Below are 27,904 nucleotides of genomic sequence, written 5' to 3'. Positions count from 1 at the left end.
TGTCTAATAAGATTTACAGCAGGTAACAGCCATAATCCACTCATCCATCAGTCCATTCCTGCAGCAAAGATTCTCAGTTCAAGATTCATTTGATTGTAAGAAAAAAAGGATGAGATTTTGTTTTTAAAAAGCTCTAGTTTAATGTCAGTCAATTTTGATTGTATCCTATTTTTTTTAATTTCATTTATTTTAATGTTTTAAATCAGATCTTAACATACTGACTGTTTTGCACTAATATTATTTTTTTCTTTTAAGTATTTTAGAACACTCTTTTCACCCATTTATTGTTCCATTTCTTTGGTAAAGCACATTAGGCTTCATATTTGAATGTTTGAAAGGTGCTATGTAAATAAAGCCTGTCCAGTGGACTTAGTGCTCTAGTGTTTGTCTATATTCTTTATACAAATTGTTTTCTATAATTTATTTAAATTTTTTAGATCCTCTATTTAAATATTTTGCACATCTTGACTCTGAGAGAGCCCAGCACAAGATTTCCTATGTGTCTTGACTGTTGGACCATGCACAAATGGAGAATAAAAACCTGGAATCCTTAATTAAAGATGAATTTGAATTGGAGTGCATGCATCACTTGTTTAAATACAGAAAAAAAAAAAATTGAAATTGACACAAGCAACAAGTTTCAGGAGCCTTAAAGTGATACTCTGGGATGGAACAAGTTGGGTCCTATCTCAAGGTTTAGGGCAGAAATTACCCCTACAGCAGTGTTTTTGTGCAGCAGAAGCCCAGGGCGCTTGCACCAAACACCCCCTCCCTGCTCCTCTGCTGGTTTCCTCTGCACTCAGATGGGGCCAATTTTTACGTGACCAAAAACACAAATAAACGGACTCCTACCGAAAAAATCTGATATCGGTCTGCATTCACGCTTTATTTAGAGAATTTTCAGCGCGTTACTTTCACACAAGAACACCGCTAAATAAGGCTCTAGTTCTCATCGTGTCGTAAAACGGCGCTACCTCCGCTGCAGAGCCACATCTGGCTACGAGGCGCTCGCCGCTTAGTGTATCAGTCCGCGCGCGCGGCATGCCAGATATAAACAAACGAGAGACACGATGAGAACTAGAGCCTTATTTAGCAGTGGTTTTCTGTGAAAGTAACGCGCTGAAAATTCCCTAAATGAAGCGTGAATGCAGACCGATATCAGATTTTTTTGGTGGGAGTCCGTTTATTTGTGTTTTTGGTCAAGTAAAATATAATAAAAAATCTCCAAAAGCTTTGTTTGGTGATGAAAATAAACCAGACTGAAGGTTGGAAAGCAGTCATATTTTGCTGGAAAGCTGGATATTTTTCTCAACGCATTAAAAAATTAACAGAGAAGTAGATGTCTTGCATATGCTTCAATGGAAAAATGAGAGAAATAGGCCTCACAATCATTCTTCATGCAACATCACTTTCCTTATGCTCATAAACTGCTAGAGCTTTCTATTTTGATTATAAATTCTTTAAACTGTGTTGGAGTTTAAATGACCCTTGTAAGCCTTTGTAAGTATATTCTTCAAACAATTTAAAACATGCTTATCCATATCATCAGCAAACACATTTTACTTAGCATCAAAAAAGTCCAGACTACTGATTTATACTAAACCTTTTGATGTTTGTGTCTCAGATACTTCAGTGAGAGGATGGGTGGACTTTGAGTGGATTATAAAACTTTTTACAGAACAACCTATGGTTAAATACATTCAGGATCCTTCCAGAGCATGACCAACTCCTCACTGTTCACCTATCAGAACTGAAAATGTGAGCCTCCTGGATCTTTCTAGACACTTCTACATTTCCCCTAGCCACACACTGGTGCTCTGGTTTAATCCTATTACACGACGAGCACAAAGGGAGATAAGAGGTTTACGCTGCCTTCCCCACAGACTGAATCTCTCTTTCCCTCGAGACGTGGTAAAAGCTACACACTGGATCACTTTGGTGCTGAAGCAGGTCTCTGTGACTCCGTTTGTTTTCACTGAAAAACAGACGCACTGATAATAGGATTGTCTGAGATGGATAAGACTGTACAAAAGATGAATGAAGATCAGGTGAACACCATAATCCAGAGATGGGTGAGTCAGCGATATTCTCTAACTGTGATTCAATCAAGCTGAAGCAGTCGCTCTCGTCACTCCTTTGGTTATGATCTGATCCAGAGTTTTTCGAGGAACAACCCAGTATTTAAACAAATAACACAACCTCATTTGACTGATTATTTGCAAAATGATTCAGGCAACAAAGTAAACAGTAAACGGTGGGTTTTTCTACATTCTGGATGACCAGTTTGAGGAATACGCACGGCTGGCAGTTTCACTGGGTTCAGTTATTGTCTTTACGAGTCTCTGGAGTCTGTTGGAGGGATGGAGTCAATTCTCCAAACAGTTAACTCCTCATATGGTGTCAAAGTGATAGCGACAGAGATCTGTCTCACACTTTAGTCTGAAATCTCCCATGGGTGTTTGACTGGACTAGGATCTGATGACTCTGAAGGCTAAAACCAAGTACGATGACTCATCTTATACTTATTAAAAGATTGTTCAGGCTCTGAGGAGGGGGGCAAGGGGGGTTTATTTTATTCACGTATTCACCTCTGATAATACCCTACGAATAAGAAATGAGATATCCAAGTAAAATTTTCATGAAAAGGACAAATGGACTGTTCAGAGTTGTACATCAGCTACAGGAGTCAGCTGTTTTCAAACAGGAGGTTGGGGCTTCAGATCAAAGTCTCCTTGGGAGAGACCCTTATCCCCCAAACTGCGTCTGGTGGCTCTGCCAGCAGAGTATGAGTTAGATTATGAACAGTGACAATGCTTTGCAGAGCAGCCTCAGCCCTGTATGGTGTGGTGTAAAGAGTTGAATGTGACATGTAATGAGAAAGAGCTTTTAGAGGTCATTGGACTGGATAGAGATCTCTATGAGTGCAGTTTATTTATCATTTACCTTCCTGTAATTTTTAACATTTCTATTATTTCACCACTTGATTTATTTACTGGTTAGACTCTGGCTAGTGAAGATCCAGGGTGGAGTCTCTCAGTATTTCATACAGGGATGCACCGATCCCAACCCTGATATCTGGTATTGGCCCGGTCCAGGCCCTTGAAGCTGAATCAGGTACCAGTGGGGAAGGACGGTCCAAATTTGACTCTAAAGCTAAATTATAATTTAGTCTACATGGTATTAAATTTTCTGGTGAAATAGTACCTTCTACTAGTTCTAAAGCATTGTTTTTACCAAACTGCTGGTAAACATTGAAACACTTTATACTTCAAATAAATATCAACTTCAGTAATTCCAAATGTACTTTTTTGTCTTTTATCTTGTCTTCCCACCATAGAGCATGCTGGTTATTATTTTAACACTGGTATTGGATCAATACCCAAAGCCCAGGTATCAGTATGAGGACCAGAACAGGTGGATTGGTGCATCCCTAATTTCAAAGTGAAACAACATATCTGTTAACCAAATCCCCCTTTCCTTGACCAGTGATTCCCAAAGTGGGGGTCAGGACTCTTTCGAGGCTTCCCAAAATGCGTTCCACCTTCAAAAACTAGTGACAAGTGCATATATCATCCATTATGAATAAAAGATAAACAAAAATATGGGTTAAAATTTAAGTGAAAACATGTAAACAGGAAATGTTTGATCTGTTTTCCACATTTATTTATTGAAACCCCCTGAGGTGACTGAACCAGGATAAAGGAGCCTCTATTTTCTATGACCTTGCCTGTAAAGTTTTGGAACCCCTGCCTTTGACCAGGGGTTCCCAAACTTTACAATACCAAGGTCCCCCTAACAGCATTTGCTTCTGGCAGGGGACCCCCTTTGGAAACCAACAAACAATGCTTCAGAATATGTAAAGAAATGTTAACTTTTTAAATGTTTTTTTTTTTTTTTACTTTTTTCATTTTTCAATAATTATTACATTATACATTCAAACAAAAGCCAGATTCACACAAGTAGGTTGTTGTAAAAGGGAAAAGGCATTTAAGGGCTCTGTCAGCTCTCACATGTAGCCAGTAGTTAGACAGGGTAAGAGCCTCAAAGTTCAGTTCAGTTATCTGAATAGCACAGATTGTGACATCCTTATGCCGAAGCTGTAGCTGTAAGAACAGGTGTGGATAGGTACAACCGGAAACGTGAACCCAGCATTTTACGTTTTGTATGTTCAGGACAAATGGTTACAAATAAAAAAGAAAACCTAAATGTGGATGAAAAATAAATAAACAAGTAGATTCTATTTTTTTCCCTTTCCACCAATTTTGTAGACATGCATTGATCGATTGGTGCCTATTTCCTTAATTTTGGAGGATCAGTGATCGGCCCATCCTTACATATGAAACTGATCTTATATTCCTCCAGGAAGGTCTGGCAGCCAGCCATTGTTGCTTTTTGCTCTGAGACCTAAAACTCAGGACACTTTATTGGTTGTTTAAGTTAAAACATAAAGATTTTATTGTTTCACAGGTATTGTTCAATGATTTTTAATAAAATAAGATTGGAACATTGAAGGTATATGCTGTCAGTCATAAAAAATACAAAATAAAAATCGGTATCGGCAGGTCAGGCTTTTTAAAGATCGTGATCGGCCAGAAAATTGTGATTGGTGCACCCCTACAATTTTCTGAGCCCCCCTTGTGCTCCCTAGCCGCCCCCACTTTTGAAAACCACTGCCCTAGAAAACTTATTATATTAGCATTTAGCCATATCTGAGCTAACGTCATCATTTGAGAGCTTTATACATCATAAAAGGGAAAGTGCCACTGAACGATACAGATGAATACAGTTGTTTCATCTACATTTTAAAGCTTGTTGCCTTTTTGGATTTTCAGTTGCTGATCAATCCAAAAATCAAAACTTATGCTTATAGGACTTCTGCAGTCTGGAAAACATCAGTTTGAAAAAATATATTCAATCTGCTGTTGTGCATGTTCAACACCATACTTAAGGTTTCAGTATTTTTGTCACCACTAAGTTGACTAAAACAGAGGTTGGATAACAAAAGGCAAAGTGCAGTTAGTGAAATTATTGGTTGGCTACATATTTTTGTTCGGATTAATTTTTAAAACTGTTGCATAACACTGACTTCAAACACTCATACTGGGCTGGTTCATCGCCCATCTTCCACTTACCTTGATACAGAAACACAGCTGGTGTTTATTCAATTAAAATATTTTACCACATGTTTAATGCTCAGAGTAAAGATCTGCTGACCTTGACAGTGTTTTATTTCTACATCCTACATTCAGAGAGATACACCCCAAGATGCTCTAAAGCCAGAAGACTTCGAGCAGTTCCAGGGTTTTGGATCTGCTTGCCTCACTGATGGTGAAAGTGCACAACTACTGCTGTTCCTCCAGGATGAGAAGAACCAGGTATTTCTCCTTCTATACAGCCAACAGAGAGAAATCTGCTCTGTCCTGACGGCCGGTGTCCAAACCTCACAGATATTTCATGACAGTAAATCGACAGTGTTAATCTGTCATACTTCACTAAAAGCACAGTTAACACCACGGCCTCCTGAGCAACAACAGCAGCCTCACATCTACTGAAGCGAACAGCAGCAGCTACTTTCCTGTTTCTACCCAGCTCTGCTCACCATCAACATGCAGCCAGCGCTCTGTGCCTGCTCCAGCCTCCTGACCTGGAGGTGTGGAGAGGAGGAGGCGCAAATATTCAGTCAGATTTCTCGCTCCACTGATAACCCTCTTCAATGTGGCACATCTCTAAGTGCCCTTGGCCGTCCCTTCTCCCCACGCCCCATGAAGCTGTGTGTAACGTCCTTTTAGAAGCATGTGCTACTTCATACTTTTCTCTGAGACTGAAACAATCTCAAGAGGCTCAGATGATTGATTAACAAATGAGATGACACGGCTTTAAACTTGGAGAAATTGGGCCAGACTTCTCATGTTGATTGTGGTTCACTTACACTGGGAGCACTTTTATATTTTGTTTTCCATGTTTGATTAAAAAATGCTCTCCTCTTGTTTCCTAATTTAAGGGGCTTGTCAGGACCATGGGCTGTGTTCTCGTTGCACCTCTCTTAAAGGAATCTCTTAGAAAACAGAGAAGTTTTGATCACTGCCAGGCTGCTCTAACACATCTCACCAGGGTAGGTACAAACAATTCATTCAGTTAGTGATCTCCACCTTGATGTCTTTGCATAAGCTGCACTTCTTTCCCTGTTGTTTAGACCTGCAGCCCGAATGAGCTCCTGCACAGCTTACTTGAAGTGATTGATGACATCAACCCAGGCGCCATTTCTGAGACTATCTTAGCCCTTATTCCTCATCTTCAAACAGGTAACACCACCCACCCAGAGACGAAAGAGCAACACAGAAACACGTCCTACGACTTTGAAAACTCCTGCATAATGCATGAAATGAGAGAGATTACATGACTTTAAAAAAAGAAGATTTCAATGATTTGTAAAAATTTAACAATTTACATTCACTCATAATACCCATGTCTAAATATAATTCAGTGTGTGCTGAAGATGTTTCCCTGAAGATGGTGAACTGTACTTGTGTAGCCAAAACAGATCATTTCTCTACAACCAACAGGGAAGCAGTTGGACCAGGGGCGTATTTAGTCGTTTGGGGGCCCAGGGCAAACCCAGTCAATGGGGCCCTCCATGTCCTTGTAACTCATCTTCCTCAGAGCTAGCCTGGCCTCCCCTGGGTTCGCTGTGTCTTTCCGAGAATCAAGGCATGAGACAGTGTTAATCTTGTACATGGTAACTTAACGCAGCTAAATGCATTTCCTCAAGTTCTGTACTTTAGTTTGATTTTGAAAAAAGTGAATACATAATTTAGTCCACTTTGTCCTGGATTTGAAGCTTATTTGTCCCACAGTGGGGAATTTACAGAGTAACAGTAACAAACAAGAAAGTATGAAGTGAAAAACATTACAATAGGTAAATATTGAAAAAAATAATTTAGTAAAGAAAAAATATGTAAATATCAAGCACAACATAAAACTGGGAAAAAAATCTACCGAAAGAGGTGATATTTACAGTTACCATACTTTTTGGTACTATCATTTTAAAGCTGATGTATTTTTATTTGACTCCCTGTCCAGTGAGTTATGTATCCAAAAAGAGATTTTGTACAATAATGTTTATCACCAACTCAAAACGTTTGATTTTGAGAAAATTATCCTGTTTCCTGGGCTAGATAAAGTCCTTAAAATCCTAAAAGTTGTATATGTTGATCTCAGATCTCAGAGCAACACTGTTTTTATTTCCAACTTGGTTGAACATAAGAAAAAAAATGGGGAAAAAGTGTTTTACCACTTTCTTCCTGAATCAAATTTTCAAATGTGTTGTAACATGGAATAGCCCATTGAATAAGAAGGGAGGGGGAGTACCCAAAACCATCATTAAAGATTAAGCCTTTTGATGTATTTTGAAGCATGTGAAGAAAGATTTAGAAAAAAGAAATGCTTTAATTGAAGACAACTTCATAAATCAGTTTTCAAGATATGCTTGGGGGCCCCTGGGAATCTTGGGGCCCCAAGCAACTGCCTGTGTTTGCCTAATTGTAGCTACAGCCCTGAGTTTGACTAGCAGTTAAACTGACATAAACAGAGGCTATTAGTCAGCAGTCGCTGCTCTGAGCCTCAGCTTGCTGCATGTTTTCTTATACTTTCTACTCCACACATTACTAGTCTCTTTTCAGCTCTCCTGTCCAGTAAAATAGGGCAAAATGCCCCAAAAAGCAACTTAAGAAATAAAAATACATCTAGCAAAAACGGCTTTAAATTTCTATTTCTGTCAATAAAATTAATCTAAATCCTAAAAGAAAGGTGATCCATGGAAAAGTAGCTACAAGTGTATGAGAATTAATGAACAGCTTTCATAAATTTCACAGCTTTACCACAAAACCCTCATGAATAAGGTTTTTGTAGAACAGTTGTATTGACGACATTTTCTGATCTAGGAATGCTTTTTAAACAGACAAAGTTTCAGTGATGCTGCTTCAGCTTCATTTGTTTTCTGGTGATAAAGTGAATATGTTTCTTAAAGAAGTGGTGTTTGGCTCCCCCTGCTGAGCATTAAGGGTAACTACAACCATCTTTTCTCTTCAAAGTGCTGCTTCAGCTGGAGGACAGAAGGGCAGCAGGTCTGGGCTCGGTGCTCTCTGCTCTGCAGAAGCAGCTGTCTTGGCTGCCTGTACCTTACACACAGCAGCAGGAGGAGGCTGATGAGTACGGTCTGTGCCGCTGCTGCAACGCCTTGGCAGCTTTCACTCAACCATTCATCGCAGAGGTGAAGAGGAAAAATGGCATCACAGACTCTGAGGACGACGAGATGAGGACTGAGCTCCTGAAGTTGTAGGTTAATGGGACGTTTGGGATGAGACAAAGGGTGTTTTGGTTTTGTGTTTTGTTGTTTTTTCTTTTTTTTCTTCCCAGTCATATCAGTTCTTTTTAAGGAGCTGATGGTAGTTAGGAAGCTATGGAAGTTTCTGTTGGGTACAAAAATAAAAGGGAGACTTGCCCTAAAAAAAAAATCTGGGGGCAAGTGTTAATGTTTGAAGATACTCGGCATGGCTTAATTCGATGGTGCCATCTAGTGGTGTAAAGAATGACTACTGCAATACTACCTCTCATAGTTCACAGTCAAAAGATACTGTCAAACACCTTAAGCAGTGTTTTTTGGTTTTGCTTTTTTTTTTTTTTTTTTCAATTTTTGAAGTTGAAACAATGACACCAAATATAATCAGTCTAACATTTTAAGGTAGTACAGCAACTAGAGGGAGGAACTTTGTTCATAAATGCACATTTTGCTTGGTTCGAAGACAGAAATGTCTCTCTAAATTAGGCCCATATGTAAAAGAAGGTGGATATTTTGACGTTTACCTCATCATTTAAACTTTTTTGGTTATAATTTCAACTTTTCATCCCATAATTTGGACCTCAAGTCCCATGATTCTGATGTTTTCCATATAATCCTGACTAAGTATCTATTTTTTTTACACCTTGTGTTTCATATTTTCAATTTTTATTTTTGTACATTGACCAAGTGTCTAATTTTTCTAACCAAATTAGTCACAATTCAAACTTTTGGTATCATGATTTTGACGAAGTATCTCATTATTTTGACTTTTTGTCTTACAATTCTACTTGTTATCTCATAATTTCAACTATGTATGCCATAAATTTGACTCAGTTTTTAATAATTTTGGCTTTGTTTCTTGTTATCTTGACTTTTTGTCCTATAATTTTGATTTAGTATCTCAGAATACAGAATTAGCTTATAATTGTAACCCAGTTTTGAAGTCAAAATTCTCAGTCGGTTAAGTCTCCCTATTTCTAGTCTTCTCTATTTCTTTTTTTTTTTTTTTACAAGGCAGAAACTGCTTCTATTGGGAAAAAAAAGAAAGAAAAAAAACAACTTTTTCTTAGTTGAGTTGTTCTGTAGAAAAAACTGTAATAGCTGTCACTCTGGTTATCCACAGCTGCATGTGGAGCTTGAGAGAGCCTTTGCTTGCAGCAGAGCTGAACCGAGACAGAAAAACATCGCTCTGGCTCTTTGCTACAGAGATCATGGTAAAAACCTCATTTCCTGTGGAAAACTGGTGAAGTGACTGACGATGTCTCAGGGTAGTTTCACCATCTAATCTTCATAACTTTCCTACAGGCCATTCTTCCTGCTATCCAGCAGTCACTGCCAGAGCTCCTGTTCTTTTACTCTGGGAAGAAGTGTGTCCTGACAGACAGCAGTCAGTCCAGGGAGGCCAGAGCTTGTCTGGCTTATATTCTGTTTGTGCAGCTCATCAGCATCGACAGCTTTCCAGCTGTGTTCAGGTGAGAGAATAAACCTGCTCACTGCTGACTGAGTCAAAAACAAAACAACTTATTGTTTAAAATAAGTATAAATGCAAACAGTACTGTTCCGTATTTTTCAGCCCTGTGTTTGTTCTTCAACGCAACATGGAATACATCAATCAGCTACTCAGCAGGTACGCCTTCAACACAACCTGAGCTACATGAAGTCCTTATTTCAAAGTCTCTGAGCCTTCATGTCATTGGTCACCTCTTTTTCTCTCACAGCAAAAGTGAATCACACCTGCAGAAAGGACTGGTAAGGTCCAAACAAGATTTCAAAAAAGTCCAAACAATGTGAAGTGAAGAAAAACAGATGTTCTGATTGATGCTTTTCTCTCAGTCGCTGTATGCCAAAAACTTGGAGAGTCTGCAGGACGACACTCTTCCTGTGAGTCTGCTGGAGCTGAGGAGCTTCAACACTGGGCCACAGGTAGGACGATAAGGCCTTCAGTACAACATGAGCACAGTTTTATCCTAACACTAAACAACCAGTTTTTCTGCAGGGCAGTAGAAATATAGTTTCAGTGCTGAATATGTTGAAGATAAATTTCAGATGTATTCAAGCGTTTTTTTTGTTTGTTTTTTTTATCTTTTGATCAAAGTGTTTTGTCATTTACAGAATCTGCAGAAAGTTCTCACAGATTGTCCAATCAAACATTTGGTGAGTACTGAGCTTGGATAGAAAATGCTATTCAGTATAAACTTTGTGTAACATGAAACTCACGAGTCAGCTGATTGTGTATGATCACTACTTCCTCAGAGAGAAAAAGGACTGAAGGTGTTCCAGCTGTTCACCAATAAGTTAGACCCAGAAGCAAAGTACAAGTTTTTCAGGTGAGGGAGACATGAGGGGGTTGATGTTTAAACTGCACGCAAAACTGTTATTTTCTAATCATGTCCTCATTAAGACACATTTTTCATTCTTCATCAGTATTTCATGAAACTGCTATGGAGGCATAAATACCTGTGTTTTACTCCCCTGACTGAGACTTAACTGTATCGATTAATAATCCCTCTACATATCAATCCCTCTTCTGATTTTTGTGATTATTTCACAAATGTTGCATTTTCTGTTGCAGGTGTGTGTTGAAAACCAGCAACCACACAGGAGTTTTGAGCTACATCATAAAAAATATCAGGAGCCAAGTAGAACTCTGTACGCAGGTGAGTTAAACTTCCAAACATCGGATAACCATGTGTTTTTTTTTTGTTTCAGAAGATCATGACTTTGGTTTGGACTCTGATGATAAGGATCTAGTGAATTCATTTAACATTTTTTAATTTCTTATTCATTCCCTACAGCCAGGAAAGGCCAATAAATGGTTTCTGGGAGAGGATCTAATCCCATTGTTGGGACTGGTGCTGTGTTTACCTCAAGGGGCTGACACTGATTTGCTGAGTAGTATGGACAGGTAGGTAAAACAAACAGCCCTGCTTTTTTTCCACCTCTGCACAAGGCCCGGTCCAATTTTATGTGTGAATCTTTAGTAAAGCAGAGAGAAGAAAAAAGTTGTCTGCCTGATTATTCCGAGACAAAAAGCACTGAGTCACCCAAACAACTTAGACAATTGCATGGAGATGAGATTACTCTCAGCAACAACTTGAAAATCAAAACTGACAGACAGTCCAGTCTTTAACTGAGTGTAACTGAGTTACTTTTCACCATCTCTTAAGGATTGTAATATCGAGCTATTCAACAATGCCTCTGTTCTCAGGGTAATGGAGAGTTTGAATCTTCTACGCTACCTCCTCATCAGAGACAAAGAGCTCAGAAGCAAAGTAATTCTCCCAAACTCGACACTTTCACTGGTCAGTCTTCAGGGTTAATGCAGAAAGCTCATGATCTCCTCCCACCTTCAGACAGATGTGTGGGAAGAGCTGTGCAGGCTCAAAGATGAATACCTCAAAATGCTGCGTGTGTGTATCAGCATGTCAAGAGGGTATTATTCTGCTGAACTGAAGGCTCTGAGAGAGGATCAGAAGCTAAAAGCAAAAGGTAGGAATCAGCTGCTCATCTGTGCAGCAAAATAACACTGAGATGGAAAACAGGGACACAGTACTTTGTCTTCACCCTGGAATATTTCTTTCCTAGAAGCCAGAGATGCTGCCAGAACAACAAGGCTAGTAAAATGCATCGCTGTGAAACATGAGGACGTCTCCAAGATGTCTCCAGAGAGCCAGCATCAGGTACAAAAAACCTTCTTTTTCATCCTTTATCATGTTGATTCTTGTGTTTTAAGCACAAGAAATCTGACTATGCTCATCTGTTGCAGGTGTTGCAGAGTGCTTTGGTGACCTTTGACCTGATGGAGAGTCTTATCTTCAGGATTGAAGAGATCACTGAGGAAAAACTCAAGATTCACAGCTAAACATAAAAAAAAAAATTACATTAACACAGGCTCCATTCAACATTCATCTCTATTCTAATATATTTTCACATAACAGATTATGTCACCTGTAAGAGGCAACTATCATCAAGTTTTCCATTTTACCTCATTAAGTTCTGATGTGAAGATTTGTATTATTTTCCAAAGTTTTTATCATTGCCCCTCTACTTCTTACAGTGAACTCTGTTTTTCTAAATGGTTCATGTCTCTGCTCATTTTTATGTTTGTTGTAGTTTATTTTAAACACATCATATTAGCTCTTTCTTTTTTCACTTGTTTTCATGCAGCGTCGTGTGAAACAACAATCAATCTTCTTGTGTTTAAGTTTCCCTTCAAACCGCTGGGATATTATCGTTTTCATTCTTTATCATCATTTCCTGCAAAAAGTATCAAAGTGTGCATCTTCTCAGGCTAAGTTATGGCATAACAAACAACCGAACAAAAAGATTATATATATTTTAACACATCCCTCCTTTGCTTCAGTGTCATCTATCAAAATGTTTTGGTTGACATTCTGGATCACCTGCTGAGCTTCAGAGCATGTCTCGTAGCATCTCCCACACAGGACTGCTTTCGATGATGCGAGCCTGGGCCAGAGACATCCGGTTGCGGATACTGTCAACATGGGGCTTACTGGTGGCCTGTGGACAAATGAGCCACAGCTTACATCAAAGAACCCAAAAGGAAACAACAACGTTATCCAGAAATACTAGGGCTGGGCCGATTTGCTCTCAATTTGATTCTATTTCAATTTTTGGGGTGACAAATCGATTTACATTGCAATCCTTTGATAATTACAATTTTTGAAATTTTTGGTTTGCTTCTAGTCACTAGACCAAGTGAAAAAGCTAAATGATGATGATAATGTCTACACTATATCGACTATATCAGGAGCCATATTTTCCCATAAAATGCTCATCACGTGAGTCAGAGAGAAACATTTTACCCTCTGCTGGAGAAAGGCGGCAACTATTTTCCAATCCAGTTTATAAACAAAGACTGAAATACAGAATTTAAAAAAAAAAAAGATTTTTGGACCAAGAATCCTGATTTTGATATTGCCAAACAAAACAGGAGAGTTCTTCGCACATCTAATTTAGGAGACAGGTGCGTCGGAGAAAAAAGACCATTTAAACAAGAAGGTGGACTCCCGCACACTGTTGAACTTGCAAGAAAATCATTTATTTGCAACATTTTGGTCTTAGACCCCCATCAGGCTAACAGTTTAATCAAAAGGGCAAGACGTCTTAAGAAGTGGCGATCGCACCTGTGGCCAATCAGCATCATTACGTAGCATCTGCACCAGAAAAATAAATACACAGGACAACAAACAAACATTGACTTCCTGACTAAGATATTCATCATGGTGAAAGACTATTTAAAGCCTACAAATAAGGCTAAAACTAGAAACATCAATCACAAAATATGCAGTTAAGGGGTCATAAGACAAGAAACATGAGAAATATTACATTAGACTTTAAGTTGACAAGGTCCATTGATGATTATATCACTTAATTCCCAAAGAGATAAAAAGTCTAGAATGTGGTACAACCTGATGACATCAATGCATACAAACAGACACATATAATAGGTCACCTGGTCATTAAAAGTGGGCCTAGAAATATGTGTAATTCAAATGCACTGCGCATTAGTTAGCCAGAAGTAGGGAGGACATGCTGTAAAGTAAATTATAGAAACATATTCATATTGATATTGCCGAACAAAAAATCCTGATATATCGTATAGTAGGCCTGTCACGATAACAAATTTTGCTAGATGATAATTTTCCAAAATATTATTGCGGATAAACAATATAATTGTCAATATTATTCTGATTATTTTTCCATTTTTTCATTGATGTAATTATGATTAATGGGATAATAAGTAATAATAAGTGAGCACACCATATCAAAAGCAAGAAACTTTAATTTCTTAAGAGTATTTAACTTTAATTAAAAGGTCAGGATCTTTTAAATAAAATAAATTAAACAAAAAATATAATAAATTTAACAAACAAGAAAGAGAAAAAAATACAATGAAAATGAAATGGAAAAAAATACATGTCAATGAAAATAATTAATACTATTCAAAAACAATAAAACATAGACCCTGTCTCTAAAGAAAAAAACGAAACTCCAAAAAAAAACAATACAATAAAAACTATAGCCTAAATAAAAGAGAGTTTATACAGTTCCTGAATTGTTTGAAACATGTTCTTTTTCCCAGTCAATCCGTACTGTCTGTCAAACATTTTTAACATTTCTGGCTTTCAACCGTATTGAAGGGCTGCATTTCTTTGGCAATGTAGCTGTCTTTGAGCGCCCACCATTTGGCGCTTTTATTTCTATTTACTTTGCCGACCAAAAGCCTCAGTAAGAGCGGATTGTCAAAGAACAAGGCTCCGCTGCACCTCCCCTTCTTCTTCTTCGTCGCCACTATTTTCAAACAAATGCGACATATCAGCTCGTTGGTGTTCATGAGCTCACACTTTGTTCATTCTGGTAAAAAACAAAATATTCCCACACTGGGACTGTGGCAGGCGGCTTAAGAACCGTATCTTTTGTGCCATCACTCATATTAGCGTGTGTTTCCTCCTTACCCCTCAGGACGCTCGCTTCAGCTCTCTCCGTGTGTAGCGGCGAGCGGCCCCGTCTTCACCCCAAAGATCGCATTTTTGACAGATGCTCACTCCGCTATAAATCTGCTAAATCTGCTATAGAACCTAACCCGATGTTAGGAAAGATAGACGTAGTGAGCCATCTTCTCATTCAGCCTCTTTGGTCGAAAGAGAGGAGGAAAACAAACATGCATGCACGTGTCAGTTTATCGAGGCTGGCAAACTTACCGCGGACGCTTTTATTTATTGTTTGGTTTATCGATTTATTGATTATCGTGACAGGCCTATCGTATAGCGATTTTTCCTCCCACCCCTGAAAAAAAAAAAAAAACATAAGGGCAGTGCTGCTGTCTTTACCTTGGCAATTGTTAACATTCCTTTGACAATCTCAGCGTTGTTTCGCACCGGCAAGATCCTGAGATTGCTACCAAGGAACCTGAAAGAGAATAAAAACGTATTCCTGTTTAGTTCAGAAGATAGGGACAATAATGGTGATAACCATCCCAAAATCTTTGCAACTACAGTTTTTTCCCTTAAAAAAGCTTGTTAGCTACTTTAGATCATCCTCTTGTAAAAAGACTTGATGCCTCCATCCAGTTACCTGTGTTGAATTCCAGTCAATATTCCCAGTTCCTTTTGCCCATTAAAGGGAGCCAAGAAAAGTAAGAAGCTGTTCCTGTGCACTTGAACAAATGTATTTATCCTCTCAGTGAGTCCTGACTCCTCAAATCGCTCAGGGAGGTCTTGAGGGTCGACCAAGAGAAAAGCAATGCCTGTAGAAGACAAGGTAAACAAGCTATAGAGGTCAACAAACAAAATGGTTCCATTATTTGTGCAGTATTCTGTCAATTCTGAATACAACAAAATTTGTTTTCGAAATAAGGTCACGGTAAAGTTAGAATTGAAGTTGGTTTAAAATTTGGTAAAGGTTTAGAGAAGTCAGGGCAACTGCAATGTCCAATGAGAGAATGATATCCCATGTGAGGGCAATGAAAAGACTTCCCCTAAACCTGCTCTCCTGTTTCATTGCTCATCACTCCACCAATCAGTCTCCTCTCCCCTCCAAGCCTAGACGTCAGTGAGTATGGTGGCTTAGAAAGTACTTTTGGTGCCACAGGGGAGAAAGGAGAGAGGAGAGTGCAGTTTAACACACTGGGATTCACCCATTATGTCTGGAGGAAACCAGGTACAGCTCATTGCCAGCCCAAAACCATCCTAAAAATGAAACATGCTAGTGGGAGCATCATGTTGTGGGGTGTTTTTCAGCTGCAGAGACCAGCAGTCTAGTTTCAGGGAAAGCTGAATGGAGCAAAGTACAGAGAGATCCTCAGTGAAAATCTGTTCCACGGCACTCAGGACAACGCACTGGGCCAAAGGTTCTGCATCCAACATGATACGACCCACACAGCCAAGACAACACAGGAAGAGGCTCGGGGACAACTCTGTGAGTGTCCTTGAGCCCAGACTTAAACCTGATCAAACATCTCTGGAGAGACCTGAAAATGGAGGTACACGGACAGGCCTCCTCTAACCTGGCTAAGCTTGATAGGATTTGCAAAGAAGAATGGAAGAAATCCCCCACCTCAGGTGTGCAAAGCTTGTTCACTATACCCAATAAGGCATGGGGCTGTAAAAGCTGCTCAAGGTGCTGATTATGGGATGGGTGTGGGGTCTGAATACTCCAGCCAACGCAATATTTCATTTTTTCTTCAATTAAGTTGGCAAAATTTTCTTTGATTGTCTTTTCACTTTGTTGTCAATGGGTACTGATTGTAGATTGATGGGAAAACACTTAATTGTAGCATCAGGCTGCAATACAACAAAAGTGAAATGGATCTGGATGAACTGTGCTGTTCAATAGTAGCTCATTTAAGTCAAAACAAATATGTACAAAGATGCTTAGGGTGTCCTTGTTTGCCTGGAGATGTCCTTCTTTTTGGACATAAAACTATGCCTGGAAAGATTTTATAGAATCCCCTAAATGTCCTGGTTTTGCTCTGCTTTTGCTGCTGATATTTTGGCACAAGAAAAATATTTTTTGAGTAATGGGTTACCTCTTTTATTCTTTTTCTTCAAGCATGTTGTGAGGAGTTAGCTTTAACAGAATAGAAATGAGTTAAATAAAGGTATGGTTTATAAAACTACTTTGTTGTGTGAGAATCTTCGGGTATTTTTACAGTATACCCCAGATGCCAGGAAAAATGTCCTCTTTTTGAGGTTTCGAAATAATTAATTTGATATTAAGGTTTTAATAGACCTTTACTTCAAGGGTTAGAGTGTTTTCATGTGATGTCATCAGCTCGAGCTCGACCATGTAGGAGACACAACAGAACAGAATTGAGCTTGCAGGTATATAGGGTTATTTTTGCACAAAATGGTAAATTACAGATTTGGTTTTTTTTTGTTTTGTGTTTTTTTTGTGCACTAGGACCAGGAAAAACACATTTCATATGCTTGGGTGAGGGGTACAAACAATTGTCAGAAGAACAGAGAACATAGTGGCTAGTTAAGTTACATCAGGATTTCCAAGGCATCAATCTAGCATTAATTTAACATTCTAGTCTGTTCACAGCACTTCCTGTCAGGTGGGTCGCGTTCTCTGTCCATAGCAATTTAAAATCACACTTTAGTGAAAGTAAATACATCATGATAGACGATAACTTTGATTAAGTGGTATTTCAAGGCAATAAATAGTTCAAAAGTAAAACTCAGTGTGTTTCAGGGGCTTTTTTTAAACCGCTGGAAAGTCAGTCTCTCCCAGAACATCATTTATTACGTGGACCCCTTTTACAATGAAAAATATGGTTGTAACAACAATTGTTTCATACCTTTTGGTAGATGATGATAAAGATGCTAACTTCTTGTATGTGTCTCTTCCGCTTATTCAACATAATTTTTCAAAATATCTCTTTTCTTTGGCCGAGTGCTTCACAGAGAGTTTTAGTGTGTCCTGTGCTTTTTTTCCCCCACATTTTTTGGCGGAAAAAACACGCACTTCTCTTCCGTCCATTTACGTCGTGTACCGCCAATTTGGCTGCACATCCGGGTAACTACCCAAATCCTGACGTCAGTGCAAACGCTCCATAAAGCGGGCTTACCAGAGAGGGGGAAAATGAAGGCTCCAGACTGCACACTGTCCGAAAACCTGATTTTATGCTGCTGCGCACTTAGCATCCTGTTGCTGTCATGGTTCTGGACCAAAATACAAATAAAGTTAATTTGTATCGCGTCATTTCATTTAATTTATCACAACGAGGCACAGGGAAATACACTATTAATAGTATCTTCAGTGTTGTAAATCAATTTCAGTCTCCCTCTTACCTGGAGTGATGTACTGGCTATAATCGTTGTTGTCCACTGGGGAGTCACTTCACTGTTATTCTTCATGACCTACTGCTTACTGGAGGATTAATATATACTTCAAATTTCAAAATATGACCCCAAAACTGTTCTTTTTTTTCGAGTTCACGCGACGGTGACCGTTGTCTATGGTTAAGAGCTGTAAGAGCGCGCGCGCACGGTACAGCTAACCGCCACTCCTTGGACACAGCACGAGCTCCACCGTTGCACTGCTGACAACAAGCAGTTGTCAGGACAGTTTCTCTCATAGGCTAGCATCTACGTGCAAAGTCACTTGCGCACTGGGCGCGCAGTGATTGGCTGGGTTTCGGAGCCCAAAGATACGGTTCTCCAAAGAGCTGAAATCCCCATCACTAAGCCATGGGGGGTCGCTGTGGTATCATCAATTCCGATTCTGGTTGTCTTGATTATAGAAGAGCAGCGATAAAAGCTCATAACTAACAGTTTAATTTTCAACCATCTACACCTGTAGACTAATGTGGTGCACTTGGCTGTGTTCTTACCTGTTAGTTAAGTGGCAGAATTTCATGTCACCGCAGGATGAACACAGTTGATTCTAATTTTGGATATTCAACCAATTTTTTTTTTTCATTTTTATTTAAGAACTAACTGCTATAACATACTTTTTCCATATTTTGGAACAGGAACTTTTGATTCAGTATTATCAATAGTTGGCAATAGTTACAGTTCCCACAGTAAAATGACGTTCTCTGCTATTGATGGTGTCCTTGTGCTGTGAACAGTGACAACCATGAACTACAGTATTGTAGCAATGCCAAATAAGTAAGTCAATAAATACATGAGTATTGATTCCCTTTGAAGGGGAAGGCATTTAGTTGTTGCTTGCTCCTTTTTTTTAGTTCAATTTAAAATACCTATCAACTAGTTAGGCAAATTTTAACCATTATCATAGCTCAAACTAGTATAAAAAAAATCATCAAACAGGTGTGCAATATGATGGAGAGGAACAATCTTTTTTTTTTCCAGAAACACAAATCTTTATTTTCAGAATGACATTAAATGCAAGCCATTGGGCTGATACTACTTTTCTTTAAGAAACTTCAGTCAACCATTTCATTTGAACACTGCCATAAAAAGGATTTTTTTTCTCACTCCATGTCTTGTCTAAAGATTTGAAGCAACGTCAATTTAACACATACAAAAATATTCGCATGCAGAACAGCCCGTTTGTGTAAAGAAATGGTCCAAAGGGCATTAACAGAGAAGCAAAATAAGCTTCTGCAAAGCTTGGTGTTGCAGAGTGCAAATCAAGAGACCGATAAATAATCATAAATTAAGACAAACTTCATGGTAAGACTTTCAGTGTTCATTGAGTAAGCGTCAATTGTCTGGCAGGCTCTACTGTGTGCAATTAGTGATGTGTTTCCAGCTCCACGATGGTCCATTCCCCTTGTGGAGAAGCAGCATCCTCTGGGGAGAAGCTGGTCACTGTGATGCTAGTGGAGGAGTCATCCATGGGTGAGATGAGCTCCGCCCAGCGTTTGAAGGTCTCCTTCTCTGGGGAAAGGTAGGCCTGTGAGTCCAGGCAGTCTCGTGAGAGCGACAGAGTCTGTTTGATGAGATACTGGGCCAGGTTGAGCTCCTCGGGTACAGGGTTTATGACGCCCAGATTCGACTCGTGATCTGAGAGGAGTTGCCTGAGCAGACTCCAGTCACTCTCTGCAAACTCACTGCTGTTATCATGGTTCCCTCTTAGCTTTTCCTCCTCTTCCTTCAGTTTAGAGTTCTTGTCCGAGCAGTGCTCAAAGGCTTCTCCCACATCCATCTCGTAAATGGGAGAGAGGGCTTTGGAAGGTCGGCGGTCATGTTTGCAGCTTTGATCCAATCTGTCACAACCATTGTCCCCTAAAAGCAATTGACAATACTGCAAAATGACAAACTGAAACACTCCTCTAAATGGTCTTTAGTCTTTTTTTTAGAGAGACTAAGTCTGGCCTACCAAAACAAAACACTGATTGCTAAAGTTTACCATTAATGCAACTGTGTCCTTAAAGATATTCCATAATAGAGTAAGGTGATAGGGTCATAACACTGGTGGTCAAGTAACGTTTAATGACTTCAATAGCTAGTGCACCAGTTACTCAAAATATAGATATCATAATTACACAGCTGCTTTAAAGGTAATGCACAGAGGATTGCTTTTTATGTGCATCTCTTTATTCACCTACTGAAACAAAATAAGCCATGCATTGCCAGCACCAGTGAATTTTGCATTGGTCAGTAGTAACATTGATATGTTTTCAGATTTACGTGCAGGTCTATGAACGGGCAGACCCATGAAACAGGATTTGTACTGTCACCAACGAAAAAACAAAACAAAAATGCAAGCAACAGTGCTTCAGTTAGCAGCACAAAAATATGGCACACCAGTTTCTTTTAACATTCTTCTTCTGTGTTTTTTTTGTCTTCAACATTCCCATGAGAGGAGTTTAAAAAATTCACTGTTGGACGTTTGAAATAAAATATTTTACATGTTTGCATTGGGACAGAGCCTAACTACTGGTGCAGCAGGATTTCTTTTTCTGAATGTGATGAGTGAAAAAAGAGAGACATGGTGGAGCCATGACAGCTGCTCTAGTGACACGTCACATACTTTACAGAGGAGGCTAGCAACACTACATTAACCTACTGAACAAAAGCTTTTAGACAACAAAACAGTTTTCCTATAAAGTGGACAAACTTCAGTCTAGACACAAAGCTACGGGGTATGACAAAAGGTGACGGATTTAAACAAAAAACAACAAAATAAATAATGTATGGGATACGATGAACTGAATGACAAATAAATTCTGACAGTAGCATGCATGTGTGCAGTGCAAACAAAACCAAAAAAGCAAACAAAACAAAAATACATTCTCAAATTTAAATTAAACAGCAAAGAGATGCAAGGGAAAAGTTCCCAGGTACAACACACCTTTCTGAGTAGCAGTGGCAGTTTAGCGTCATCAATATTGTATTGAAACTTTTTTTTGACTGTGAAGTCAGTTAATTTCACTAAAGAAATCTGAAAAATATCATAAATTGCTCGTAATTTACCTGAACATAAATTTTAAAGGTGCTGCATATAGTATCTAAGCATCAACAAATCATTTTGTGAAAACGAAACACAAACACTAGCTTGACCCTGTGTTGTTGCTCAATTCTGTCAACATTGAGATTCTTTTAAAACCTGAGATTAAATCAGAAATGCTTGTACGTTGCTGTAAATGAAGGTGAATATTTGCAGGCCATGCAGGTCACATATGAGCCTGCAGTGAAACTAAAAACTAGCAAATGCATAGCTTAAAATGCTTTTGGGCCTGGCACAGCTTTAATAAAGCAAAACAGGGGATGTAAACTTGAGCAAGTTATGAGGTTTAGATAATAATATGTAGCCCTACTTAAGATAATGCATCAATAATGTCACTTGTCAGATTCTGTAGGTCATGTAATCTCATTATTTTAATTAATTTTAGTCAGTTTATCAACTTGCGTTAAGGACCTTCAAGATACAGAGGCTTTATTGTCATTACAGTAGCATCACATTGGTCCAACTGTGATACTTGTTATCAAAAATTCACAATTAGATTTGATCTGTCAATGCTTAAATATGACATATAGCACCTTTAAATGTTTGAAATTATGTATGGCTTAAAATGCCAACAATCATTCCACTGCATAAAAGAAATGACAAAAATAATCAAATATTTGTTATGTACATAAAAGTGCATTGGTATAACTATGTCACAAGCCTTTCTCAAGGCGGATATCCTTGACAGATACAATTGTATGATCAGTCCGAGTAAAGAGTACACTGCTTTCCCTTTTGTTGTGTAAACTGAGATACCAAGGCCTACATGCCTCTGACTACAGGTAGTTCAGTTGTTTAGGATGTACAGTTTGGGTTCTTAGTTCTGATGAGACCAATCACCATCTTCAAAAGGATATTGACGTTTCAAATTCAAATCTACAACGGCTACACAATCAGATGGGTTGGAATGAGAGAAAGCGTTTGGATAGGAAAGTAGAATGACTGCTTGAATTTGAACCTTGACTCAGAACTAGTTGCTAAACTAGTTTGCTTGTTGATATCCTTTTTTCTGACAGAGGGATAGGTTCATGTGGAGGTTAGGTTTAGGAATTCGAGCAGAGGTGGATGAATCTTGCAAGGATAAACTACGACTACACTTGTGGAGATTAAGGAGAAGAGATGGGTTTGGACTGAGGGTCTAAGAAGGGTCCTTAGATCATACATTACCTGCTGGAGATTGTGCAGCATGTACAGGAGAGTCCCCTGTTAGCTGAGGCTCATTTAAGTCTAGATGCAAGTCAGCTTTCTTTCCTTCGTGAGTTTTGCGCGGGCATCCGTTGTATTGTTCAGTGTGCCGCAGGTCCAGGTGGCATGGGCGCTCCTGGGGAGGGAGGTCTCTGATGTCAGATTCAGAGGCAGGACCACATGACTTCACACCATCTACCTGGATGTGTACAATCTCCTCCTTCACTGGTTCTTGGATTTCTGTGAGGAATATGGAGGCTTTCTCTTCCTGGTCCTCGCCCTGGTCTTTGTGCTTCATACCTTCAAGGTGGTTTTGTTGTTCAGCGGAGGGGGCGCAGTTAGACTGAGGAGTTACGGAGTCAGACTCGAAAACATCACAGGGAGTCAGGGCGTCTTCAGGCTGTTGAGGTGGAGTTTGGACTCCTCCCTCCTCTGAGCCCAACTCCTCACACTCATCCACGGAAAGCAGCACGGACCGCCGGAAGTTGGAAGTGGACTGGTAGTCGGGTTGGTCATTTTCCTGCTCCCCTCCATCATCATCGAAAGCTAGATTGACGATCCCCTGAAAGTGCGGCGAGGGTTCAGTTGGCGCCGGTTCACCCTGACCTGGGATCACCTCAACTTCAGACCTCTCATCCTCAGTGGCCTCCTCATCCTCCTCTTCATCCTCAGAGGAGAACAGCTGGGGTTCAGGAACGCTCTTCACGGTCACAGTCGCTTCGACCTCTGAGTGCTCCTCCTCCACATGCACCTCCTCTCTGTGCACCCAGGAACGAGGACGCTGTCTCACTCCTTCCTCCTCGCTGGTGGTCTCTGCGTCTCGGCCTCGCATCCGCACCTCCACTCTCAGTCCTGCTCCGCCTTCGTACATCTTTAACTCCTCTGGGGTGCTTGTGTCACTGCTGCTCCGGCCCAGGAAGTCGTGACAGCGCATGGTACCACACTTAGAGACCCCTCTGTCGTTGGAGCAGTCGTCATCCTGCGAGCCTCCGGCGTCGTAATCCTCTGAGCGGGGCTTGATGTCGTCAGAGGAGGTGGTGTGTGTGCTGCCGGTCTCGGACTCTGGGCTGACCTGATGGTGGATGCCGCTCCATGAGTCCTCTAAGGGAGTGTCAGTGCTCCCCATGCTGCAGGGAGTGTCGATGGGTCGTTCAGAGTCTTTAGGGGAACTTGGGGAGCTGACCTCGTGAACTTGTCCTCCGCGGGTGTGAACTTTGTTGACTCCAGTTTGAGGCTGTTTGAAGGTGGCTGGTTTAGCAGATTGGACATCAGGGTTGTTTCTAGCTGCTGGTTCAGCACTGGTCTCGTTAACATCTGCACAACTAGTGTTATCTGACTGTTTTTCAGTGCTCTGAGGATTCTGCAGCGAGCTGACCGATTCACCCACAGTCTGGGTTGTTTGATGGTCAGAGAGTGTGACCTCTGCACTGACATCATGCACCCTAACCTCCTCAGTCTTTTCAGCCGGAGCTGGCTCAGGCTCTGTTTTACATTCTAAACTTTTAGCATTTGCTGCCTCTTTCCCTTTGGCTCCTGGTTTCTTAGAGGCAGCAGCAGCAGAAGCAGCAGCTGGAGTTTTGGCAGTTGCTCCAGATTTTGGAGAAGCTTTCTCTGTCGATAATTCTGTACTACTTTTTGGCTTTGGTCCAGACTTGGCAGCTACAGCAGAAGACTGCTTGGAGGGGGCTGGAGAGGGTTTTGTTGATTTAGCGCTGGGTTTAGCCGAGGCTCCAGCCGCTGAAGTGGGTTTTGTGATCTTCTTTTTGGGAGCTTCAGTGGCTGTTTTGTCTGCTGCTGAGGGTTTCGAGCTGTCCTTGCTGTCGTCTTTTCTGGGGGAAGCCGGCTTTTTCAGAGAGGAGCCATGCTTGGTAACTAAACACGAGTCAGAACATAACAGAGCATTAGCACAAGGCCACAGCAGAGTAAGAGACATCTGAATCCATTAGACTTTAGAGTGTCTCACCATGGTCTGGTGTGCCTCTTCCTTTGTTTTCTGCTCTGGCTCCCGCCCCTCCAGCTGATGTTTTCTCCCCACTCTTGGCTTTGCTACTTTCTCTCACACTGGGCTTGTTGGTCGGACTGTGAAGAGACGAAGAATCATAAACCTATGCTATAAACACAGCAGCTCTAACCACAACATCTTAACTAATGCAGACTTGAGGCTGGAGTGATCAGTATAAAATATTCATAAGGAAAACAGGAATAAAAGTAAATCATGAATTGATGTTTGAGACCAGCAGGGGGCAGTACGGCTTTTCGCCCATTCAGTCAAGGTCAAGCCTCTGAGACATGAGCTGATTATCAATGAGAAGAATTTCAAGCTTTTAGTTGTGTTTCAGTGCAGAATGAGCCTGCGTTCAAAAAGAAACATTTTTCCATGTTTGCTGTTAACTTTTGGACCAAGGTTGATTTTTTTTCATCAAGCAGCATTTTAGAGAGACTTTTCCCATTACAGTTTCTCTTATAACAATTCAAAATATTAGAAAATGTTAGAATTAAAAATGGATTTTAACTGCACTTTTGTCCCAGACACCCTTTAATCCTTTAGTAAATTACAATCTGATATTTAGAAGGCTGGTGAGCAAATATCAAGATTTTTTTTTATTATTATCTGAAAGAAAAAGGCACAAAAAAAAAGATTCAACCGCAGGATGTGTTTGTTAGTTATCATCTCATTCTTGGTTTTTGTCATTAAATATTAACGTGCTTCCTGGACAGATGGAGTAGGGATGAGGCTGAGAGAGAAACAATTTTTTTAAGATCATAAGAGGAGGGATAAAAAATAGGATGAGGCATTCGAGGAGTGAAAAATATCATTTATCAATCGCTAACTATTTGCAGATTATTAGAATGTTTGCTCCTCCTCATGAGGAGTTAGGAGATCCATTCAATGACTGTGGAATGTTACTGTAAGCTCATTAAATATCATATACAAATGAATATTATCAAACATATATTTCAATGTTACCCAAAAAGTCTGAGTATAACTTAATCTATCCTAATTCTTTCTGACTTTTTGGAAGAAGTTCCTCTCTGAACTTTTTGTTGCTGCAGAAGTCTTTGTGATTTTCTCCCTCTCTGGATCTCATTGAACTAAAACTGTTTTGCCAGAAACTGATGCTTCTTCAAGTTGTTTAAAATATTTTATGGTGTTATGAGTAGGGATGGGTACCTTTCACATTTGAAACAATAGCTACCGAAGTCCGGTACCTGGAAATCAGTAAAGATACTCAATGGTACCAGTTTTTGGTACTTTTGTATGTGTTTTTGTTGTAAGAAATATTCATTTTTAACACTAAAATCTCAAAGTTTTTTCAATTTGACACATCTATTTCTCAATTTATAAACTTGCAAATTGCCTACTCTTTCACTCCCTCCCAGTCACAAGGATGTGTTTAGGCACCTAAACATGGTATCATTTGATTTTACATGAATCAGTACTCGGTACTACAGATGGAATTAGGTCTGTACCTTCAACAGTACCTAGTTTGGTAACCATCCCTAATTATGAGAGATATAATAGTCTAATAGCATTATGTTATTATTCAAATACTTAAAAAGCATCATTCATCCCTGATTTAAAGCTTGTCAATAAACATATGCTTGACTTGTTTTCTGGGTCCTGAAAACTTTCAGCTGAAGTGGGTTGAAGAAACTAGCACAGAGCTGAGCCTGATGAGGTCATGTTAAAACTGCTAAAATGATACAAAAGACTAATAAATGTTTTTTTTCAGACTCAAAGTGATACTCCAGGATGGAACAAGTTGGGTCCAAGGTTTAGGGCAGAAATTACCCCTACAGCAGTGTTTTTGTGCAGCAGAAGTCCAGAGCGCACGCACCAAACACCCCCTCCCTGCTCCTCTGTCGGTTTCCTCCGCACTCAGACGGGGCCATACTTTACTTGACCAAAAACACAAACAAACGGACTCCCACCGAAAAAATCTGATATCGGTCTGTATTCACGCTTTATTTAGAGAATTTTCAGCGCGTTACTTTCACACAAAAACACCGCTAAATAAGGCTCTAGTTCTCATCGTGTCTCTTCGTCCTGGCAGACTACCTGCGTTTGTTTATATCTGGCACGCAGCGCGCGGACTGATACACAAAGCGGCGAGCACCTAATAGCCAGCTGTGGCTCTGCAGCGGAGGTAGCGCCGTTTTACAACACGGTGAGAGTGCAGAGGAAAGCGGCAGACGAGCAGGGAGGGGGTGTTTGGTGCGAGCGCTCTGGGCTTCTGCTGCACAAAAACACTGCTGTAGGAGTAATTTCTGCCCTAAACCTTGTGATAGGACCCAACTTGTTTCCGTAGTATCACTTTAAGCCCAGTAAAGTTGTAAAAGGTTGCAGTATAAACAAATATAATCAGTAGACACAGTCTTTTTATGTTTTCTGAGTTAAACATTTAAACAGTTTTCTTCTATCAGTGAGGGTGAATGTGATCTTCTTTTTAAAACTCTCCTGATTAGGTTTTAGATCTTGTGATCTGTCTTTTGGTTTTCATTTCTAATCACCTGCTGTGTTTTATTAGTTGCAATAGAATTTCACAGTCCTTTCCCATCATAGGACTTCTTCTTACATCTAGCCACTTTTTTTTCCCATTGAACACCCACCTTTTCTGAGCATTCTGAAGAAAGTTGGTGAGTTACAGTGATAACAAAAGTTAGTCTGTCAAAGATATACATTATCAAAGCTGTATTACTTTTTATCTGAGTGAAACAGTTCTGAATTTTTTTGTCAGGCTACATTTTTCTTTCCTCAACAGAAAATCTCTCAAAACTTTGATACAGCTACATTTTATTGAAGCCATTGAGTGCTACGATGTTACAGTTTCCAAAATCAGCGCCATGAGCAAGAGTCACGCTGTTGTTGAGCCTAAGTTAAGCTTCCTATCCATAAAAGGGGAAATAAAAGCTATAACTGTTTACCAAAGCAGTGTTTTCTCCGTCCCCACAGCACTCTGCAGATTGTTTTCACTGCACTGAGCTCTGCTCATACAAGGCTGGAAAAAAATGGTATCTAATTCAAGTAAATGCATTTGTCTTTCGCTGAGGAAAATGAAATCCCTTCCCAGCGGAAATCTGTTCAAGTGGAGGATATGCTCGATTAAAGATAGAAATGGAGTGCATCATGTTGACGATAGTCTCCCCAACCATGTAAATAGAAAAATATATACAAAGTAGAGCTGCATGATTTATCTGATAGCAAGAGCAATCATGATATTAGAATGTGAAGTTACATAACCACACAAAAGCCTAAGATTCAGAGTAATGCACCCATGTGTTTGTGTTGTTGTTATGTGTTTTGTAACCTGCAATATTTTTAGTTACATGGTGACACAGAATAGAAAACAGGACGGTAAAAGTTGTCCAGAAGGTGAACAGACTATCTGTTGAGTGTTCCTCAGAGCCCGGTGCTCTGTAACATTAGTGAAT

At 39.8% G+C, this 27,904-nt stretch overlaps 3 protein-coding genes across 3 annotated transcripts in view; 1 reads left to right on the top strand and 2 right to left on the bottom strand.

The window, feature by feature from the left end:
* Window positions 1-2,033: 2,033 nt before the first annotated feature.
* Window positions 2,034-12,210, top strand: glmnb (glomulin, FKBP associated protein b). The gene is made up of 18 exons (XM_074668696.1): window positions 2,034-2,072; window positions 5,250-5,375; window positions 6,002-6,112; window positions 6,194-6,302; window positions 8,091-8,334; window positions 9,462-9,552; window positions 9,644-9,810; window positions 9,912-9,965; window positions 10,057-10,087; window positions 10,172-10,261; window positions 10,451-10,492; window positions 10,592-10,665; window positions 10,911-10,995; window positions 11,134-11,243; window positions 11,547-11,610; window positions 11,692-11,827; window positions 11,924-12,018; window positions 12,105-12,210. Exons 1-18 carry the CDS (start codon window positions 2,034-2,036, stop codon window positions 12,198-12,200), a joined length of 1,764 nt encoding a protein of 587 aa, XP_074524797.1. The 3' UTR covers window positions 12,201-12,210.
* Window positions 12,211-12,708: 498 nt separating this feature from the next.
* cunh1orf146 (chromosome unknown C1orf146 homolog) lies at window positions 12,709-18,393 on the bottom strand. Its single transcript, XM_074667685.1, has 5 exons — window positions 18,157-18,393; window positions 17,934-18,027; window positions 15,437-15,608; window positions 15,193-15,271; window positions 12,709-12,859 (listed from the first exon to the last, which is right to left on the bottom strand). Exons 1-5 carry the CDS (start codon window positions 18,220-18,222, stop codon window positions 12,752-12,754), a joined length of 519 nt encoding a protein of 172 aa, XP_074523786.1. The 5' UTR covers window positions 18,223-18,393; the 3' UTR covers window positions 12,709-12,751.
* An 803-nt stretch (window positions 18,394-19,196) lies between these two features.
* The window catches only part of btbd8 (BTB domain containing 8), a 41,821-nt gene continuing 33,113 nt past the window's right edge, over window positions 19,197-27,904 (bottom strand). Inside the window, exons 17-19 of the mRNA XM_074667656.1 lie at window positions 24,435-24,550; window positions 22,454-24,343; window positions 19,197-20,061 (exon numbers count right to left, since the gene is read on the bottom strand). Coding sequence (XP_074523757.1) covers window positions 19,568-20,061; window positions 22,454-24,343; window positions 24,435-24,550 — 2,500 coding nt within the window. The 3' untranslated portion in view covers window positions 19,197-19,567. The remainder of the gene's footprint in view (window positions 20,062-22,453; window positions 24,344-24,434; window positions 24,551-27,904) is intronic.

Source organism: Halichoeres trimaculatus, unplaced genomic scaffold, assembly GCF_033239565.1.
Source record: "Halichoeres trimaculatus isolate MK-OKI-2021-1 unplaced genomic scaffold, fHalTri1.1 fHalTri1_scaffold_4, whole genome shotgun sequence".
NCBI lineage: Eukaryota > Metazoa > Chordata > Actinopteri > Labriformes > Labridae > Halichoeres > Halichoeres trimaculatus.
Note: the sequence above shows the minus strand (reverse complement) of the source record. Positions and strands in the feature narration are given on the sequence as shown.